This window comes from Protopterus annectens, chromosome 9.part0, assembly GCF_019279795.1.
Source record: "Protopterus annectens isolate FY-2018-M chromosome 9.part0, PAN1.0, whole genome shotgun sequence".
Classification (NCBI taxonomy): Eukaryota; Metazoa; Chordata; order Ceratodontiformes; family Protopteridae; genus Protopterus; species Protopterus annectens.
In genome coordinates, this window is record NC_056743.1 from 158,972,278 (window position 1) to 158,995,489 (window position 23,212).

Sequence of the window (23,212 nt, forward strand, 5' to 3'; positions counted from 1 at the left end):
CATGCACTTGAGCGAACGTCCAGATCATCGATTTCTTTCCAAGGGAAAGAAATCAGTAGGCCAACGACACAATCTAACAAACTCTATGAAGTGGGGGCTTCATCCCCCACACCCCCCTTACTAAATATACTAATTCTGAGATTGCACTACAGTGGGGAAAAGGGCAGATTTAAAACAATGGCTTGGAAAGAAATCAATGATGTGGCCATTCGCCCAAGTGTACGTTCGACACATATGTGTCGATGAGAGGGTAGTCGTGATTCTGTACCTTCAACCACATAATATAGACCCAATTAATATGTATGTGTGTGTGTGTGTGTGTGTGTGTGTGTGTGTGTGTGTGTGTGTGTGGACTGTTGCTTACAACTCCTTGAAACAAAACATAACAACACATGTGATTCTTTCAACTAGCAGTAGTACAGTTTCTCACAATCTCCAGGAACAGGCCTATTTTAAAAGTACAATGATGTCGGCTTCAACCAGGCATCAATAATAGCTCTGTATTCCAGATGATTCTTCCAAGTGAAATCCACAACTTAGCCTCAGCTGGGCTGCCAAACTCCACATCTCCAGGATCTTTCAGTCAAATACCAACTCACCCATTCTAAGCCACCAGTTGATTAACAAAGTCCCCAAATCTATCTGTCCATGATACCTCATTTATAGCAACATAACTGGCATTCAGTGTTTAGTTAACTGGCTAATACATACCATTTTCATATTTGTGAGAATGTTCCCACACTCCATAATGTAGCACACATTTTTAAAGACACATTATCTGTGTACTAGAACCAATAACTGGTAAAAATGGGTTGTAAGCCCTAGACAACCCATCAGGATTTTCTTGACAAGTCTGGGTCCATGGGTCACTGTACACTGAGGAATAGTGCCCAACAGCACAACTTTGTATTGCCATCAGTCTGCCTACTTTGCCATTACAATGGTGGCATGATCAGTTACCAGTCTGACATGCCTATCTAATATATAGTACGTAAGACATGGAAGATCCAGTTTACAGCTAGACACTTTCTTTCAATGGCTAAGTGACTTAAGTGGCTAAGAGCTGCAATGCTCAACTTTCTGTAGAAATAGTACAGGGGGTACTTTATATTTTGGGATAGCACTGACCTAAAACTTACCTCTTCAATCTGTATATAGGATAAAATGTTTAGTAAAATCAGGAGTATACAGGCTTGGAACAGATGATCCATTTTAGTGCATAAATGTTTTATCTGCTTCAATAGACCATTGCATCTTAACAGAATCTTTCCCTCTTGTGAAAGCTCTCAAAGAACAAACAGCTGTCCTTTGTTATTTTCACATGCTATCATTTAAGCAGCCACAAAAGCATAACTGTTGCCCCTTAAATGCATACTAGTGCTTAATGTTCCAGCTAGGGAGCATGTTGCACCTCAGCAAAGTTGCAGATCATGTCCCCTAACAGCTTGCACCAGAAGCAGCAGCTCTCTTTACCATGTCCTTACTACAGCTCTGCTGGTCTGTAAAACCCTTTACATTCTGTAACTGGCCATCCCAGTTCGGTCTCTAACTATGCTGTTTATGAAGTTCATTCTTCACCTATGCAATCACATGGATCTCTGTGGGTTACCTATCCCAGCTTTTATGTGCACATGTCTGTACATACCACTGTTTTGGGTTACTCACATTTTTAATTTCTCCAAGTCTTTTGGGTTTCTAATACCATGATGGAAATGGACTCCATCCCTAAGTCAAAGTATAATTAAAGTTCATGAAATTAGTATTGTTTCACTCTTTGATGTTAGCCAAAAGTGCTCTTCGCAGCACCCGCAATGTGCCCAGTAATGACTCCTTTTGCAATTTGTACGGTGTTACATGAATTGGTAACATATCTAAACACGATTGTAAATTATTTTTTATAAGACCAGTTGCTCCTACTACTATTGCAACTGTGTGGATATCTTTCTTCCACATGGCTCTCATTTCTGCCTGTAGATCAAGGTATTTTATGACGTTGTGTCTCTCTGTACACAAGACACTGTAGTCACTAGGAGTGGTGACTTTAATGATCAATGCTACTTTTGTCTTCTTTTCTTGGACTACTATTGGTGTTGGGTGATCCCATGGGATATAAATGCCATCATGTTCTATGATTCTTTGTGGCTTATATTTCCAGTGTTTTTCAGCCACTTTGATGCTGTAATGTTTGCACAATATCCAGTGTAACAGTCTCACCACATTATTATGCCTTTATGTATGCCATTAGTGCATCGCAACCAGCAACAAGGTGTGTGGCTGTTTCCAGTTCAGTTTTACAAAACCTACATATGTTTGTTTGTCCCACATGTTCAGTGGACTTTGTAAACCAGCATGTATGTAGCCCACTGTCTTGGGCTTTCAATATTAACCTTTCATTTCTTGATATGAATTCACCTCTCCTTAACCATTCCTGAGTTTGTTCTTGATCAACATGAGGCTCTTCCAGAATTTTTCTATACTTGCAACTATATTTGCAACTATAGTTATGTTTTTTCCACATTTCTAGCTTTCTTATCTGGTCCTTCAAATTATATTCTTCCTTTTGTTTTTTAGCACATTAAATTTCTGTCTGGTTTTTATCTACTTCTGGTTTGATTTCCATTCCTGCTTGACATCGATATACTTCTGCTAAATTAAGCAGAGATGTCATCTTAGATTTATTTTCCTCATGTTTCAAAACTTTTACTACATTTGGATCCTGTGAGGTCAGCAGATATGTGTGGAGTCCCATGATTGCAGATCTATACATGTCATCAATTTCAAGGAGGTCCATCCCTCCTTTGGAACGGGGAATATATAATCTTGTTATACACTGATTTTTATAAATCATTTGGTGAGCATGAAGCATCCTTCTTGTTTTAATATCCAATCTATCCAACACTTTTTGGGGCCAGTCAATCACTCCAAAACTATAAGTTAGGACAGGAAGAGCATATTGATTTATGACTTGGATCTTGTACCTAGATGTCAATGCTGTTTTCAGGATTAATTTAAGTCTAAAGTACTCCTTACAGAGCTTTATTGACATTTGTTCATGTTTATTGCTGATCCTTCATCAGTTCCCAAGTATTTATACACTCCCTCTTGCTCAAGTTCTTTTATATCCCATTCTTGTCTCAAACTGATGTTTTCCTGATGCTGCAGTTTTCCTTTTTTAAAGGTTGCTCTTGCACATTTATCAAGACCAAATGACATTCCAATATCATCTGAAAAAGTTTTGACAACCTGCAGCTGTGCTTTCAGTTCCTCATCTGATAAGTTATACAGTTTTAAATCATTGACAAAGAGAAGATGAGAAGTCATTAAACTTTGTTGTTTTCTAGAAGCCAAATTGTAGCTATGGCCTAATCTGTTAAGTAAACAACTTAATGAATTAATGGCAAGACAGAATAGCAACGGTGACAGAAAGTCACCCTGGAATATCCACTTTGGATTTTTATCCCTGGGATAATAATCTGTCCTTTATCACGGCTTAATTGCAAAGTGGTCTGCTACTGTTTCATGGTTACTGTAATGTATTCAATCAGTGTAGGGTGAATTTTATACATTTTTAAGCACTCTTTTATCCATGAATGTGGGATAATATCAAATGCTTTTTTGTAGTCAATCCATGCCATACTTAGATGCATCCCTTTCTTACAGTTCTCCACTATAACTTTATTTAACAACAAAATATCCTTTATTCCAAATGACTTTCTTTTATTGCCCTTTTGTTCTACTGCCATAATTGAGTTTTCTTCTAAATGACTATAAACTCTGTCGGCGTCATTTCCCATGTGTAGTTTATACATCGTCGGAAGACAAGTTATTGGTCTATAATTTTTAGGGTAGCTTGCAGGTTCACTCTTAAGTAAGAGCATTGTTTTTCCTGTTGTTAACCAGTGAGATGTTTGTTCAGAGTGTGCATATAAATAGTTCTTACTCATGGCAAGATGCTTGTGCAAAGAAGTTAATCGTTTAAGCCAAAAGTTAGGTACTGCATCTGGGCCTGAGGCTTTTCTTAACTTTGTTTCAATCTCTCTGGCTGTTATTTCATCCCATTTCATATCCTGCACCTTTAAACTTCTTATTCTTTCTTTTACTACTTCTGTCCATTTAGTATCTTTGTTATGTTCCACAGGATCTTCATAGATACTTCTCCAAAATGTATCTATTTCCTCTTTTTTTTGGCAGTATTTCAATTCCTTTTACCTTATTTCCCAATTCTCTATAAAACTTTTTTGGGTCATCAATAAATTGCTTATTTTGTGCTTTTCCCTTATTTATATTCGTATCTTCTAAGGTTTTCCACCTGTTTTGAAAATTTTAGTTTATTATCTCCAATAATGCATAATAGATCTTGGGCTGTTCTAATACTGTGCATTGCTTTTATCACATCTATCTTTCTTAGTATTTTTGTTGATCTGTTCCTCTTCTATAATCTTCTAACAATTACATTTCTTGTCTTAGCTGCTTTATAGTTTTCTCTGTTCGATATTTCCATGATGGAATTCACCCCCCCCCCTTTTCCCTCGCTACCCTATGTTCCTGTGGTAGAATTTTATCAGTTAATAATTTAGCAGCACAGTAATATATCATGTTTGCGTCTGTCATATCGCATGGATCTCTATGGACAGTCCTAATTACTGTGTTCATTTGTTTTATCACGCTTCTGACTTTTGGGGGTTTTATTAACCTTCTGCAGTCTATTTCTCTCATTGATCTTGATATATCTGTCTTTGTCTATTAAATCAAGCAACTCTTCTCTTAACTCATTTTCTTCCATACTGAGGGCACATCCCTTGTTTTCCGTTTCCTGAAGGCATCTATAGAAAGTTCTATAGAATCTTCCTGTGGCACATTCTCTTCAATTTCGTCCTGTGTCTTCTGTTGTTCTCTCATATGGGAACTCACTGGCCTATCACTCCTCAACATTGACTGCATCAGAGTTTCCACAGTTTCCAGTTCCTTTCCTTGCTGTCTAGTCTTGCCTTGCTGAATGTTTATACTGGTTTCCTGTAGAAGGCTCCAAAATATCTTGATATGGTACTTGACCAATTGCTTCCTGTTCCACTGGTTTCCCCTTAATTTGGATATCCGTTGCTCTATCCTGTTGTGGTACATTCTGCATTTCATTTTCTACACTGAATCCATCTCTTTGCAGCTGTTCCATTACCTCAATTTCTATTTCTTTGACTTCTCCATTACTAATCTCTTTTTCTACTTTTCCTCTTAATCTTCTTATTTTTTGTATTGTAAAGTTTTCCATATTTGGATTCCTTTGCCTATATTTTTCTTCAAATATCTTTGATGCTGCTCTTTTTGTATTAGTTAGTTTTCTTTATTCCTTTGCATAAAAAATATACCATATTAAATCTTTTTTCCTTTCTCTTGTCCATATTTCACCTTCACATGTCTCCTGATTGTCTTATTTTTCCTTATTCTGGGCACTCACTCCATCATGGTGTGATGTAGTCTGTGTTAGACCTTCTACATTAAATACTTCACTTCACAGGAACTCCATAACTTCAACTTCTATTTCTTTAGCTTCTGCTTTACTAATTATCTTTTCTACATTACATATTTGTGCTATTAATCTTTTTATTGTGAAATTTTCCATATCCGGATGCCTTTGCTTGTATTTCTCTTCGAGTATCTTTGAGACTGCCTTCTCTATATTAGTTAACTTTGCTTTCTCCTTTGCATAAATATTGCACCATATCAAATCTCTTTCTTTCCCATGTCCATGTTTCTTTTTTATATTTTTCAAATATCTCTAGGTTTTGTTTATATTTTTGCACTTCCTCAGAGGCTTCTTTTTCCAAAGAGATCAAAGTTTCTTGATCTATATACTGTTTTTCAAAAGCCTTAGCTACACCTGATCTAGGTGTTGCTGCACAGAATAGATGCACAAAAACATGTCAAGAGGGCTTCCCATATCTAAGACAACTATCACTGTTATGCCCGGTGCTGCAACATTACACAAGTACACTGATCTGATGTAGGTACACACACCTGTACCAGTCTACCAGTAGTTCCCAGTGCTGTCTAGTGTCACAGCAATGACCTGATATCTGGACAGTACTTGGGATCAATCAACAGATGTGCAGGGCTATAATCTAAGTGCAGTCATCAGCAGTGTCTATGCTTCTGAAAAGCAGTAAAGTCCAGGCATGATGATGCCATGATAGTTCTCATGTGGTCTATTGCAGTATATGTTTCTATCATGTTCACTTCTATGTGAAAGATAATGAAAGACACCCTGACTGCTTTATTTGTCATTGTCACCTGTGGCTAGGGGTGTGTGCATACAGGAATGGCCTCCTAGAGGGGGCATTACTATGAGCATTTGAGAAAGTAGGGTTATCACATTCCATCATGGCACTCTGTCCATGGCACAAAGCATTCATGGGCAAGTCACCTCAGTGACTACTCCTATTCTACCAAACCAGCACTATCACAGAAGTGTCATAGGGGCTTTCGGTGCTATAACATCCACCTATTTCTGTGGCCTCACTACATGTCCATGTACTAGCTCATGAGATACATGTCTCTGCATCCATTGATCTGTAAATCCCCAGCCTCCAGATTGTGTTGGCAGACATATGTTTTTGTATCCCTAGGCACCTCTGCAAATGATAACAGCTGTGACCCGCATCACTCCCATCACCCAACATGGAGTAAGTGGATGTGTCTCATACACAGTGTGACTCAGTTGTCCACTGCCCAGCACAGCCTTTCGAAATACTACCTGCATCCTTTTATTCCCTGTTACACATCACTACCATTGTGTATTTGTCAGGGCCCATAAAGATGGACTAGTTGTGGTTGTGGAGTGTAGTCTGGTTGCTGTAAGTTACCATTACTGTCATCACTGGTGGAGAAAGTTGGTGTGGTGGTTGTGTCAGGGTCTGATGCCTTTGGGGCTCCTGGGTCTGATTACTGGACTGCCTACTACCTGGTAATCATGTTGTAAAGCATGAAGCATGCTAGAAATAGTTTTCAGGACTGTGACTGGAGTGTACTGCAGTGCCCCCACAGGTATATCTAAACAGTAGAGTGAGACTTTCAACAGGCCAAATACTCAATCCAAAATGTTTTTGTTTTGTGCAGAGATTAAATTGTATTGAGATTTGACCATACTGTGAATTTTTCTTATGGACATCATCACCTGGGGCTCCTGGTGCTATTCTGTGACCCTGAAACACAGTGAGGGCATAAGGGGGTTTGAGACCTGGATACATACTGGCTTGGCTGTAGATATGTTGAACTACCTCTGTGCCACAATGTGCCTACTAGATGGTCCTGGGGAGTTTCACTGAGCAGGAAGCAGAAATATAGATGAATTGCATGCCATATGTGGGAATCATAGGCAATGCTGGGGTGTTGTGCACACATTTTAGTGATCAGCCCCTATGCATTGCATACTACTTTATAGAATGCTATAATGGTACCCATTCCTACTGATATACCGCTATCTGTAAACACCATGTAGGGCCTTTAGTGACACATGAGTGTAATCTACAGCATCCAGTACTTTGGGAAGTTGATATTGTAGAAGTCATGCACGGTGATAACTGCCTCCCCTCCTGTGTTAGAGAAACAGATATGCTCATCCACATGAAAAAGAACTTTAACAAGGAACATCTTGAATATTCCACCAGGAAATGCTTATGATATACGTGATGTATCCCTTGTTAATTTCTAAAAGGTCCATAAGGCTAAAATGGTAAGAACATAATGTACTTTGATATTTTTTGGTACAGAAATTCCACACGTTTCCACATCTGGCCTGTGGCCATACCTGCCAGCCAACACTGGTATAATATTTGTGTCCATAAGTAATCTTTCCATCAGCTGCTAATCAGTCAGTTGGGGTTATGTTGTTCTAGGCCAGTATAACATTTTTGATTAAACCACCTACTGTGGAATAATGCTCTGAGACAGACTTTGCAGCTGTACAGATTTTGACATATATTTTGCTTTTATATTCAGACACAACAACTTGCAAACCCTTGATCCTGATGGCTGTGTATTGGGACCTCCTTTTGAAGAGCATCAATTGCATGTAATTATTGCTCTCATTCAGTCGTGCTTCTGCATTTTTATTTCATTATATGGTCATTTGCTCCTGTGGCTTTGCAACCACTGCCCTTAAGCACTAGATGGTTATGTGAACTGCTACATAGCTGCACACTCCTGATTTCTGTGCAGTAGTGCACGGAGTGTTTACTACCTGACTATAAATACTAGGCTCTGTCAAAACTGACTTTGATCTTCTATGGCATTTAATTCACAAGGACACTAACGTGCAATACTGCTTCCACTGAGGCTACCTTTTCGTGGATTACCTTCCTTGTATAAGTAGTCCTCAATTCTCTGCCCTACAGATCATATAAATAATCTTATTTATTACAATAGATAAGACTTTCCTAAAAAAATGGAAATTGTACTTGATTTGATTTCGTTTGTGTCTCTTTCCCACTAGACAATTTGATTCATATCTGATACAAATGGCATATCTCGAAGTGCAAAATGTAAATAATTTTCCAGATATTACAACCCATATGCTAACATCTTTTGAATTAATTTTTTTTTTCTAAATCATTCATATAACTATAAATTCTTTTCATCTTCACCTTTGGCTATAGACTTAGGTTTCTACAGCTATGTTATCCTGATCCAACATGCTAAGACTTGTATCTTTGCCTAAACTTCTTTCTTTTATCAAGCCTGGTTTGCTCATGAAAAGAAAGTTTTGGAAAAGAGTCAGATAATCTTAAAACCTTTCGTAACAGTCTACTAACTGGTTTGAACAGTCATTGGTTCCTTTTCCTTGACAATAACTCTGCACTATAATGCTTTTATGGATCTTATTAGTGCTAAGACAGGCTTACAGTCCAGGGGTCTACCTATAACATTACAGTCCAGGGGTCTACCTATAACACGCAAGGCATTACAAATCTTATTCATCTTTTCATCTGTTTATTCTATGTGCCTCTTCCAAACGCTCTCACAGAGAATATTATTCCTACTTATGCAGTGATGTGGTCACTTTCTGCTGTTTCTCCTCTTAATCTAAATTTGATATTTGCTTTTCTGAGTGTAAATCAGGAGTTTAGCTTCTGAAATGACTTTGGCGTGAAAAGGATTAAAACTTCAATTGTTTTTTTTTTTGTGTGTCATATGATGTTGTTTTAATTAATAAATCATCAGTACATCAAGTTAATGGACAGGTATCGTCATTTACCGTGGGCATATCCCTGTCAATGCTTTCTAGCCTTGAAAATATACTATTGATGTATATCAAGAATTGCCAAGGAGTTAATATAGAACCTTGTCTGATACTTTATTAATACTACATTTATACAAGAGGCTTCATTGATAGTTTAACGGTTGCCAACTTAGAGCTGTACGAAGTTGATATGTATATAGTTTGTTAAGGAAATCCTTTTTATTGCATAACTAACCACAGCTTATTTATTTATTTTATTTATTTATTTATTTTATATTTGTTGACCGGGAGTGTCCGACTGGATACTAGTCCATTTTCAGCGGAGGCCCGGGGAGAAAAGCTCCAAGGGAATACATTTTTACAGTTTACAGACAAAACATTAGTAGGTAGCACTTGATAGACAATATATTATAAAGGCAGGCTACACAGAGGTTAGTATAAGGTGATCACATGGAATTCACTTTTGGAACATATTCACTGTCTTTGTTAGCTACATAAATCATTCCATGTCTCTGCAAGATAATTACAATTCTAATACAAAGCAAATAAAAAGACTTTAAATGAAAGAGAAGATAATTATTTCAGTCAGTTCCTCTATACACATAATTTAAGGACAGAGCTGGTCTGTCCCGTAATGATCTAACCATTTGTAAGGATAGTATGAGTAAGATGTAGCTATTTTTTGATTGTCACATAAATATATCTTCATGGACTAATAGCATGAATTAAAGTATTAGCCAGGGGTGATACAGGAGCATAGTCTGTTATTCATGAGGTGAGCTTTAAGTAGTTTCTTGAAGTGGGTTGGGGATTTGTTGTCAGTTATTTGGGCAGGAAGGGAGTTCCAGATTTTAGAAGTATAGTGGCTGTAGACAGATTTTCTGGCTTCGTTGTTAAATTCGGTAACCTTAACAAGGTTTTGGGTGCTAGATCTTAAGGTTCTGGTAGTGGTGCAGGGTTGGAGTAGGTGTTGTAGGGATGGGGTGTTGTCTGAGTGGTATATTATTTTGTGGGCTAGGGATAGTTGATTCAGTTGACATAATAGTGGGAGTTTTAGCCATTTGAGTTTTTTGAGGCAGACACAGTTATGTGTTCTAAAGGGTGAAGCTGTGGCGAATCTGGCTATTAAATTATAACAGCTGTCAAGTTTGTTTAGGTCAGTTTTGAGGAGATTGGTAAGCACAGGAGAGGCATATAGCAAGGTGGATATTAGGTGAGTCCTGGCTATTGTTATTTTGGTGTGGTCAGTGAGATAGCTCTTGTTGCGATAGAGTAGACCGAGTTTTTTATGAACTTTTTTTATGGTTGTGGAAATGTGTAGGTCGAATCTAAGGTGATTGTCAATTTTCACACCTAGCAGCTTTGTGTGATTAGTGGGGGTGATTATGGTATTGTTATTTGAGGAGATTGTAAAACTATGAGAGGGGGGCATGGACCTGTGGGAGCTAAAGAGGATTAGTTTTGTTCTAGCTGGGTTAAGAATGAGGCTTTGATTGGTGATCCAAGTTTCAGCTAGGGAAAAGCATTCCTGTGTTTGGGAGTGAAGGAGGTCTATTGTGTTGGCTGTGCATATTATGGTGGTATCGTCTGCATATTGTACTACGGAGGCATTGTGAATGCTGGATGAGAGTTGGTTGGTAAAAAGGGTAAAGAGAAGTGGTCCCAGGATGGAGCCTTGGGGTGCCCCTAGGGAGACAGGCAGTAAGGGAGAGAGTTGGTTTTGCCATTTTACAGTTTGTTGCCTGGCCTCTAGATAGCTTTTAAGCCATGAGATGGCAGGGATGCTAAGATTTAGGGAGGATAGTGAGTGTAGGAGTTTTGCATGATTAACCATGTCAAAAGCTTTGGATAAGTCTAAAAATGTGGCTGATATGCGTAGTCCATTATTTCTGTGATTATTGATGGTGTTAGTAAATGCTGTAAGTGCGGTGGTGGTGCTGTGAAAGGGTCTAAAGCCATGTTGCTGTGTAGATAGTAATTTGCTATCCAGGAGGTATTTCATTAATTGAATGTGTAGTACTCTCTCTAGAAGTTTTGATAAGGGGGATAGTATGGCTATAGGATGATAGTTATTGAGTTCAAGAGAGCTACCCCCTTTGTGGAGTGGAATAATATGAGAGATTTTCCAAAGCTGGGGTGTTTTACATTTGGAGATGGATCTGTTTATTATGATGGAAACAGGATATGCTATGGCTTTGGCGGCTTTTTGAAGGTATTCAGTGGGTAAGGGTTGTTGGTTTGAGTTTTAGGAGTAGTTTTTGTATAGTTTTGGTAGGTACTGGGTGGAAGCAGAAGTTGGGGCTGTTGTTTCTGGTGGAAGGGGGCTTTAGTGGGGGTGGAGATGCTGGAGATTGGTTGGTTGTTTGCAAGGGCTTGGATAATTTCTGTAAAGAATTTGTTGAATTGAGTGGGGATATTGACTTGGTTATTTCTTGTTTTAAGGGTAGGGGTTGATGTTTCCCCTGGTTGCAAGTCTGAGTTAATTGCTGCCCAGAATTTTTTGGGGTTGTTTATATGTTTGTTCTGTAAATTGTGGTAGCAGGAGAGTTTATCTGTTTTTTGGCTTTGTTGCGCAGTTCAAGATATTTTTGTTTATCTGAGTTGGATTTGCTGCTACAAAAGTTTGTCCAGGCTTTGTTTCTATTTTTCAGGAAGGCCTTGGTATTTAGGGTTAGCCAGGGGGAATGATTAGTTTTAATTCTATCATCAAATGTGGCCTATAAATCTATAAATTGACTAACTCTAATACATTTTCTTTGATATGTAGGATCTTCTGAAAAAATGGCCTCTCTTTTCAAAGAATTCTAGGTCTTTGTGTTCTGTTACAGAAATTAGGGTTAAGGAGATGTGTTCCGAGCCCATTTTAAATTGCCTTAAAACAAAAGGACCAGATTTTTTTTTCTTGTCTTCAAAGGACTGTGCCCTTAACCTGTCTAAAATCATAACTGCATTTATTTCTAATTTTATTTGTAATTTCATGCACTCTTCTGGTTAAACCTTTTATTTTCCTAAAATGTGTACTTTAATTATCTTCTCATAAAAGTTGTACCTTGTTTATACAGATTCGGCTAAAGTGACTGTCTGCTTCTGCCTCTCTAAAATAATACAATGTCCCATTGTCATTATGTGACAGGTAATTATGGGTTCATGGACCAGATAGAAGCCTTGCGTTGGGTGAAGAATAACATCCTTGCTTTTGGAGGGGACCCAGAAAAAGTTACCATTTTTGGTCAAAGTTCAGGTACTCTGTTTTATATTTTCTATAACACCAATTTCTATCTGAGAAATTGCATTCCTGTGCTATTACTCATAAGAAAAAGAGCAGTACTGTGATTTTTGACTGTAACATCACGTATTAAAATTGTTTCTTATATTGGGTGGTTTTTCAATGAGAAGGTTTGATTTTGTTATCACCATGGTTCTTTCTGTGTTAAATTCTGTATATTGTAAATAGTGTTACACTACATTTCTTGTGGTGCTGATCAACAAGCACAGATAACTTTCAATAAATAGAGCATATTTGCTACCAAATGATGTGCTGAAGTTAAATTGTATACTTATAAACCAAAACAGTGGTCTGAGTGCCCAAAATAAAACTAGTAAACCTGGAATAAGGCACACATGGAGCTCAGCAAACGGACAACTTCTTTCATGGACACAAGCACAAATAAATCCACAGCAAACGAACTCACAGCAGCACAGCAAACAAACTCACAGCAGCACAGCAAACGAACTCACAGCAGCACAGCAAACGAAATCACAGCAGCACAGCAAACGAAATCACAGCAGCACAGCAAACGAAATCACAGCAGCACAGCAAACAAAATCACAGCAGCACAGCAAACGAACTCACAGCAGCACAGCAAACAAAATCACAGCAGCACAGCAAACGAACTCACAGCAGCACAGTAACGCTGTACAAGTAAATCCATATGTGTTTTCATCAAAATAACTTCATCAGATACCTAACCTCTCTTCCTTTGATGAATAAATAAACTAATCTAGTTCAAATGAACCAATGGATAAACAGATTCAATTAAACATGTAAAATGCATTGAAACACATGGACCTTAAAGGTAAATGAATCTGAATGTTAAAACCAAATAAATATGTATATATATTTTTAATCAAGGTTTATATTTGAAGTATGTTATATTTCTCTTCAGGTACAGCTTCCTGTGTTATGCTGAATTAAACTGGTTTTACTAGGCAGCTCAGAGACTATGCCCGTATTTCTGAATACAAATATTTACTTCTTGCTTCTGAGACATTAATAATGTCTCCCTTATTTTAACTTCATGACCAGGTCCAGGAACATTAACTTTCTCTATAAACATACTTGTTGCAGAAATTTCACTAGAAAGTTCTACCCATTGTCCAAGAACATGCGTAAGATAAAACTGTTCTAGTTTTCTTTTCCTTATCTATCTCACCATATAATTCACCTCCCTGATTTTCTCTGTTACTTCAAAAAGGTCCTTGCCACTTCACAAGAAAATTGTTTTTTACAATGGGTACTAATACAAGTGCCTTATCTCCAGCTTTAAACTCGTTCAGATGACCTTTTCTGTTATATGTTCTCTTCTGTGCCTACTGTGCACCCTGAATATTCTCTCTAGATACAGGCATCCCAGTTCTTAAAATGTTCTGCAGGCTGAAAAAAATCATATTACACTTTTAAAGGGGTTGTTTTCTTCCTCCCACATCACTTTTGTTATATCTAAGCCTTGGAGAAGTTAGTAGTTCAAATTTTGTGAATACATTTGTCCCGGTCCCCTTCAATAAACACATCACACCGAATGACATTTGACGACCTTTATTTAAGTTCCATAAACGTGATTGTTAACCACTAGTTATTAATTTCAACCAAAACATGACATAGGTGGTAATAACATCCATGTAACATTCACATAGGACAGCGTGGCCCCGCTCATCCTGATCAGTAAGCAGCGTCCATACCTCTGCTCGCTTACTTATGAAGCAGCATACCACCACTCACTTCAATTACCATTTATTGAATTATCTCCAACCAGATAAGCAGCTCGGCTTGCTTATTTACTTATTAAGCAGCGCAACCACTCATTTTCCTCCCCAGCTTATTGAATTGAATATCCAACACCAGAGGGGGAACAGAAGAGGGCATGCCTGCCCCTCTTCTCCGTCTTACCCAAACTGAAAAAAGCCACAATCCCCACTAATAAAAAGGGAAGGGAGGGAGGGTAGCACGTTCACACCAAAAATGTAACTTCTACCCCAGTTACACTTGCCTAAAACCTTTTAAGCCCCTCCCAACCTTTACGTAATTTCCTCCCAAACATCCCTCCTTCCCATTTAACCCTATCCTCCCCTTATCCTCTTAATTCCTGCTACTCTATTTATCTATCCCCACTTGAAGATGTCCCTGGACAAATCGGTCTATTCCAAACCTCAGTTGTCCTGGTCCCCTTCAATAAACACATCACACAGATTAGGATTAACCAGAAATATAATTGTGGCTCGAAGAAAGTTATTTATTGTGCTACGTGCAGTGTCTGTTCTTGTTATTACATTGGCAAGACTAACCGGAAGTTAAAAAAAACGTATATACGAACATCTGTATGATATTAAAAATAAAAAAGAGACCAATGCCCTAAGTAAGCATATAATGGAGAACATTAATCACAAGTTTCAATTTTTTATTATAAATAGTTTTAACACTGACATAAGAGGAGGGGCTTGGTCATTATTTTTGGAAAAAAGAGAATTATATTGGCAGTTACGTTTCAATCCAGGGAACTGGCCAGGTCTTAATGAGCACATTACTATTAGCCCTATTCTAAAATTAAAAGCATTAGAGAGGTAAATCTACCTCGCCAGTATTTATTTCAGTATTTATGTAAGTATTTATTTATGTATTTAACTTAATAGTATCCATTGTATAAAACAGCCTTTTACATTTCCATTTTAAACACTTTTATATACATTTTTATATATATTTATATTTTATGCATATATTTATGATATACATATTTATGACATTGTTATTTAGCATTTATTTTGTATTTATTAGGGGGTTGTGTATGTGTTTTTGAAATCAGGTTATCACTTGTATGCATTCACTACCAGGACTACTAACATTGTGCTTGTATTACTTTAAATTCATTTGTTTCTTTAATTGTTTTATTGCTCGTTTACTACCACAGTCTTTCATCTAATTTTACTTGTGAGTGGGTTCAATCCAGCTACTTCACTTGCTTTCCTTATTTCTGGTTTGGTTTGTGCTTGTTCTTCATCCTTCCCATTTAACCCTATCCTCCACTTATCCTCTTAATTTCTGCTACTCTTTTTATCTAGCCTCAATTGAAGATGTCCCTGGACAAATCGGTCTATTCCAAACCTCACTTGTCCTGGTCCCCTTCAATAAACACATCACACCGAATAACATTTGATGACCTTTATTAAACTTTCATAAACACAATTGTTAACCAATAGCTACTTCAACCAAAACATGATGTAGGTGATAATAACATCCATGTAACATTCACATAGGACAGCATGACCCCCGCTCATCCTGATCAGTAAGCAGCATCCATATCTCCACTCGCTTACTTATGAAGCAGCGTACCACCATTCATTTCAGTTACCATTTATTGAATTACCTCCAACCAAATAAGCAGCTCTGCTTGCTTATTTACTTATCAAGCATTGCAACCACTCACTTTTCTTCCCAACTTATTGAATTGAACATCCAACAGCAAAGGGGAAACAAAAGCGGGCAAACCTGCCCCTCATATCCGACCACCAGCCTGACCAGGCTGTTTCCCCACTCACCGACCAAACCCACAACCTAAACACCATTAAAGGCATAAAGACCAACATCATTCTGTGTACCCAATATTGCCTAACCAAAATGTGTACAATTCAAAGCCTCTTAAATCCCCATCATATAATTAACAAAATTATTCAGTTACCTAAAAAGCTAAAAGAAAATCACTGATCCATCTCCAGTTCCAAAGTAACAACCTTAAACTCATGACCTAGCATACCCATACTCAGTTACCCAACTACCATAGCATAAAAAAATTCTGTAATGACTCTCTGGTCATCACCAGCCAACTAAACAACCAAACACTTAGCCCACTGCCACTTGAAAACATGCCGATGTCATTGCATAGCCTCACATCAGATTGCAGCCCATTTTACTGTCCGATGAATATAATAACCACGTGAAATCCCTATTTAAATTTCATTTAATAGCAATCTTGCCATCACACCAATGACCCATTATAAACAATAAGATACTTAAACCCCCATCATGGCTTTGCCAGTACATCCCCAAATGCACCACCAACAGTAAACCAGTCCAGGCAAAACTAACCAACTACAATGCACCCCCAAAACTTAAAAATGCCCAGTGCCACCAAGTCAAACAAGGTCAGTGATATGCCAACGCCATCCAGAATGTAGTAAATTAACCCATCCCTGTGTCCCCTAAAACTGCAATAAATCAAAGCTAAATCCTCCTACACCAAACACCCCCCTAGCTCACAAGCCCAAATCAAATTATTCAGTGCAACCTGGTAATTCCCAATCCCTGCTGGTGACAACACTACCTGACCCATTCCAAGGAAGACCCCAGCTACCAACAATATTGTGTAAAATTCAATCTTGATGCTCCCCGCACAAGATCATGCAAAATGAGACATTACATGTAACTGCAGGGAAGAAAAAAACCCAGCAAGCAAAAACTCCATATTTGGCGGCACTGCTGGGAAATGGTGACCTCCTTTCATACCCCTCCATCAGCCGACACATTCCTCAGTCTTCAATCTCGCCTGTTGAGACTGCATTCCTTCAGCCCACCAAGTAATGCCCACTCTGCACTTCCCCATCTGCGACCTCAGTGTAATCTGTAAAAGAAAAGACTGTAAATACTCCACACACTCATAATCCAACTTGTTATTGACATCATGCACCACAGAGGGCATATCTCTTTCATCAACTGCATAAAATGCACTCACTACCGAATGCAAAACACCCATGAAATGTAAGATGTCTTAACAAAGTTCCCCATAAGATTTCTCTCCACCTCACATATTAACGCTACAACTGGTACCCATGCAAAATAAAACAAATCATTGCATTAAAAGGCCTATTTTACAAATAAAATTATCACTCTTTAACCAACCTATGAGTTCTCAAAAAATTGTTAACAATAATTTAGGTCTAAGAAAATGAACTGTCCCTAGTCATGCTAATACAACCAATTACAAAAAACAGAGGTGCAAATTCCCCCCCATGGCTCCACCAATATCCTTTTTGGACAAGGGCCCTATGATTGCTGCACTTCCACCCCACCTGTGGGAACCCCAGACCCCCATAAGAATTCCCCAATCCTGCTTTACCCAGCCCCAAAATACTCCCTCTTCACTTGCCAACACACTACCCAAACCACACCAAATCCTACATACCTTAATGAACAGCGAATAAAATAAAATTACCTGTGATCTCATTGTGTACAACTCCAGCAACCGAAACACACAGCCCACCAGAATCAATTACCTTTAACAACTTCCTACAGGCCAGCGACTGTTGCTTACTTTGTGCTTCCCCACTTGGGCACCTTTGTGCACCCTTCTATCAATGAAGATAGCCAACGGTACCTTCACCTTCAAACCCACTTCTTTCCGATCACCGACTGATGTTCACTGTACTGTTCCCCATCTGCAAAAGAAAAGCAAATTGTAAATTCTCAGCATACACCTACCCAAAAGTTCCTGAAGCCAGCCTTAAGTGCCAATGGGCAACCCTGTTCCTCAACTGCACAGCCACTATAGTGACCCACAACCCCCATCCCCAAAAGAATGTCGTCTTAGTAGCTTCACCCCAAAGCTGCTTGTACTGCAATCAACTGTAACACAACACTGTTATATTAAACCTACATCCTTAGCATTCAGTAATGACCTGGTCAGACCTACCAAAGATCTTATACACCTTCCTGGTCAAAATAACCAAACAGACCATCAGAATTCAACAAATTAAAATTAGCCAGGACAGCCAGTGGTAAATAAGGAACTTGGCAGTAACAAAATGGGGACAAATTTCAAATATTGCTCTTACAAACTTAGAAAGTTGATAGAGCAGGTTTTGCATTAGCATGAATTTCCTGAAGGATATAAAGTCTAAAACTCAAATGTCAGTCCTTCTCTAACGTCACTTTTAATGATTTGCCAATAGGTTACCAAAAATAACAATTTTGAAAAAACAGAATAAAATTATGAGGCAAAAATCTGGACATTCGACGAAAATCTGTAGAGTTGAGAAGTATGATTGTCCTCCTTGGCTTGTCACTTTGATTCATACAAGTGGCCCCGAATGCAGTTGCATGCAGAAAACATTGCCTGGTGAGCTGTTTCATAACCAAGCTGTGCACATGTTGTACAGCATTTACATTATTGCATAAAGCTAAACCTACCACCTTTAGCCCACACAACTCCAGTGCATGTCTCACAACATCATTTAATCCATAGGTCATGACTCTCCCAATTCTAATTAAAATGCATGCATTATGCATGCAGTATTATTTTGTTTCTTAATTTCTCCATAACAGCCCTGGAGGTAGCCCTTAATATATTGCTAAAAGTGGACGGTTTGTCACTTTCTGATTGCCCTTGATATTCTGTTCTGCATTGCCTGTTACAGACATGAACAATACCAAATCCTAAGGGCATACCTCTTAACCCGTCAGTGCAAAGCTACTGGACAATGGAGAATAACCTTGCAAGTTGGAAACACAACAGATTTCATAGTAGTAAGAAAGTTCCAAAGCTAGCAACTTCTGAAGCTTACATTTCTGTATATATATATATATATATATATATATATATATATATATATATATATATATATATACACACACACACGCACACAGTTCTGTGGCCCCAGTGCATTTACCACCCCCCAAAACCCACCAGTCTGAACAGAAAATAAGCACACCTGCCAAATATTGAACCCAGCACCCTGTCAACTCTAGCACAGTGCATTAGCCAACTAGGCCACTCCGCTGTGCACCCCCACATTCCTGCACCTGTCCTCCAATGTCCACCTGTGGCAGACATTGTGAATCCCCCAGTACATAAGAAAATAAAATCAAAGAACAAATACCCCTACATTCGCACCAAATTATACTGTGCTGCAAACATGATACCAAACAATGATATTCACTCTTTATGTAAACGGATTAGGCAAACCATACATACAGCAACAAGCTTAGATGCAAATCATTGTATGCATAGCACAAATTAGCCATTAAAACACAATGATACCCCAGTTAATAAAATACTTGGATGCCTGGAACTGTTTAACTATATACCATAGCTCTCAAACTTCCATCTCCAAAATGAGGAAGACTAGCCCTCATAATGTGGAACAAATGGGCAAAATGTGGAACACATACTAATGGCTTAATAACAACTACAGCTAGGAAGGTCATAGGATGATTACAATATGCTGGTTTTACTTATAAAGAAAATCTTTTAATGAATTTATATTATTCATTTCTATTTACCATGGATTTCACATAAAAAAAAAATTCCTAACACTGAATGTGTTGCAGACCCTTTCAATGTGGAACTTCGAGGAACATGAACTTTTTAAGATCCCAAATGAGGTACATACATTCCTCATGATGAAGTACACTTGAGAGGTATGCTATATACCAGTCATTAAACGTTAGAAATGAATACCTCACTTTTCATTCACCCTTGAAGCAACACTGAAGGAGCTGAATTCATACTGCTGAGGTTACAGTGCACTTCCAGTGTAAGGATACACTGATTTACTGAGTGGGCAGTGTGTAATTGGAATGGCTACTAGACAATGGTACATTAATGGATTGTCAGTCTTGTAGGCTATATTCAGCCATAATGGATTTCCTTTGACACAATTCCCATAGTTAATGGCTTGGGTATGCTCTGTGAGTAGCACATCGTAATAACCCCATAGCTCTGTTCTCCCTCATTCCTCAGTAGCACCTCCTTCAGTGATCTCACGCATGCACGGACTACACCGTTACCTCAGCCAAGCCCCTGGACTATCAACCTAAAGCCCGCAAAAAGAAAATTTGTGGTTCTCTCAACCTCCCTAACTGCCGAAAACTACTGCCAACACTATCACCACCATTGCAACTGCAAGTCCTATGATGGATGGACTAAAATTGACATCTGCCCATCATGTGAAAATCCCCAACCTGAACTAGGGACAGTTTTATTTATTTATTTATTTTTCTTTTTTTAGATTGTTCTCACCAAACCAGGATTTGCAGCAAATCAATTTCTATAATAACAGGGTGAACCTGGTGTGATTTGTAACTACTGCCAATAATGATGAGCCCCTACCTGCCAGAATTCCACCAATTTGTGAGAAACTGATCAAAATATGAGGCGAAATACAGCCTTCCTGAAAATTCTGAGAAGTATATGCTGAGCTTTTTACACTCACCTCTTAGTTCTGATGCACTGTCCCGTCATCTACCTGCCATTTTGAAAAGTGAGACAACCTGACCCTTCCTTTCCACGGAAAGCAACATCCACCTTTTTATAGGTGACATGAGGTCACTAAATGTATATTTCAACTACTTCAAAAGATTTACAGAAAAACTACAATCTGGTTTAATTAATGGACATCCCTAACCAAATAATCTTCAAATAATGGCACGGAGGTAAGAAACAGAAAATGTTTAGGTAAAGTGTACTTTGCCACCTTGTCTCCAAAATGTACTAGGTAGGTAAGCATGACAGAACTATTTTTTTTTTGTCAGATCAAGGCTGTCTCTTAGAAAGTTGTTAGAACGTGTTTTACCTTAGCATAACTTCCCACCATGTCTGAAGTCTGAAACTCAAAATGTCTGTTGCTATTCCTCACTTCATTGTATAATTATTTACCCTTACTTTGCCTAAATGTATATAAAGCAAAAAAGCATATATATATATATATATATATATATATATATATATATATATATATATATATATATTTATATATATATAAAGCCTTAAACTCATACAAACACTGAACTCTCCTTGTTAACAAGGAGAAATTAATAGTAGGCACTAAACAGCCTATAATTGCAAAGTACCCTTGCTAAGTAAACAGCTCCTATACTTTACAAAGAAAAGAAAACGTGATTTCTCACTGGGGGCATACTGGCAAGGGCAGCATTGCCTCATGTACACAGACAACCCTCTCCTCTCCCACCACAACACTATTAACCTGTGAGAGATGCACTTACATAGCCAAAATGGAAGCAAAGCTCTCCACCCAAGATTGTGCTAGGAGGAGAGAGAGGAGAACACCAACACCACACAACATAGCAATAGCCAAACCTGCTTAAACCTGCACCACACCAACCCACATATATAAAAACACTAACCACAAATCTGCACTGTAACCCGCCCAAGCAACACCCAACAAAGACTGAAACCTCTGAAAAAAACAAACAACACCAATCACAACCAATGTGTCACATATTCACACAGTACCAGTGTGCCACCCAGCAACACCCCCCTAAGGCAAGACAATGTACCTAACACTTTAGTCATAGGTGACTCTATAGTCCTTTTTAGGCAAGGACAAAACCACCACCGTAACAGGTACAAGTTTGCAAAATCTGAAGAAGGTAATGCTACTCAATGCTAGAAGTCTAAAACCTCAAAATGCACTCTCGAGGCACTCTAAAAAAAATGGAGAATCGATATCTGTGTGTAGTAACTGACCTGTTTCAGGCTCCAGAGAGCACCCCTGCAATACCAGGCTACAACACTTTCTTGGATAAATTAAATTCAATGCCTGGATCAACAAATCAGTCCCACCAGGGCTCCAATATCCTACAGGTCTGACCATTAACATCCCACCTACATCCCACATCCACCCCACCCCCCCCCCCAAAAACCTCCAAAGCCAACTCCAAAGCCAACTTCATGCTACAGAAGTGACAAACACAAACACACATGACAACCAGAACCGAAAGTTCAACTGAACTGCTGAATGCTACATCCACACACTCTACGGCATCCACACTCATGCATGAATCGCCATCTGTACATCCCCATCCAAAACAAAACATCCAAAATCTCAAAAAAAAAAGGATGGTCCCTGGGTGGTCATAAACTTTAAAACAAAAGGAAGAAACAAAGGAAGAAACTTTAGAAGAAAAAGGAAAATCCCAGGAAACAACCTTCTCCTCAGTAAGAAACTGAGATGCCTCTAGATATAAATCCTCCCAAAGCTAGCTACAAAAATAAAATGCTAAAATTCCAAAAAGACAACCAGCAAAGCATTCTATAACTATGTCAAGAATCTAAATGGCAATGCTCGCCAAGAATACATGGGGACCGGCCAGGTATGACTGTGTATGACATATGAACTGGCACCTCACCTAAGTGTCATGTTGTCTCATACTCACCCCTCAGTCATGTTTAATCATAGCCTCACCTGGGCTTAGACGAGTGGCTTCAACTACGCTGGGGATCCACATCCAATCCCGAAAATACCCATCCCATATCAGTCTGACAAGCCTTATCTGCAAGGCTGCTTAGCGTATATCATGGAAACTTATATCATGGAACAGATAAACAAAGACATTGGCAACCTGACCCCCACCAGTTTGGGTTTGTGAACCAGTTTCTCCTGAACCGATTGACTTTTGACCTGGTCTCCTCTTTGAATCAGTCTCAAGGGTATGGTGGGTGGGTACAACTATCTTATTAATGCCAAGGCCTACTTGCTTCTGCCTTCACCCTCATCCCCCATCTTACAACTAACTAAGGCTACTATCCCATCCCTATGTCACTCAATGGGTATGGCTACTGATAGTACTGATAGAAAACACACTAAAAAAGTAGCCGACTCCCAGAGCTCCACAGAGTGGAAAGTACAGAGTACCTCAGTCCTGGGGCCGCCTCTTGTTTGGCATTGTTTGGCATCCCCTGAAGTCAACACTGA

The 23,212-nt window shown here is 38.6% G+C and overlaps 1 protein-coding gene across 5 annotated transcripts in view; it reads left to right on the forward strand.

Moving 5' to 3' along the window:
• Positions 1–23,212, forward strand: part of LOC122811105 (para-nitrobenzyl esterase-like) — a 284,915-nt gene that overhangs the window by 103,630 nt on the left and 158,073 nt on the right. For all 5 annotated transcript variants that reach the window (XM_044082687.1, XM_044082684.1, XM_044082685.1 and 2 more), the window contains one exon: positions 12,366–12,473. In XM_044082687.1, coding sequence (XP_043938622.1) covers positions 12,366–12,473 — 108 coding nt within the window. The remainder of the gene's footprint in view (positions 1–12,365; positions 12,474–23,212) is intronic.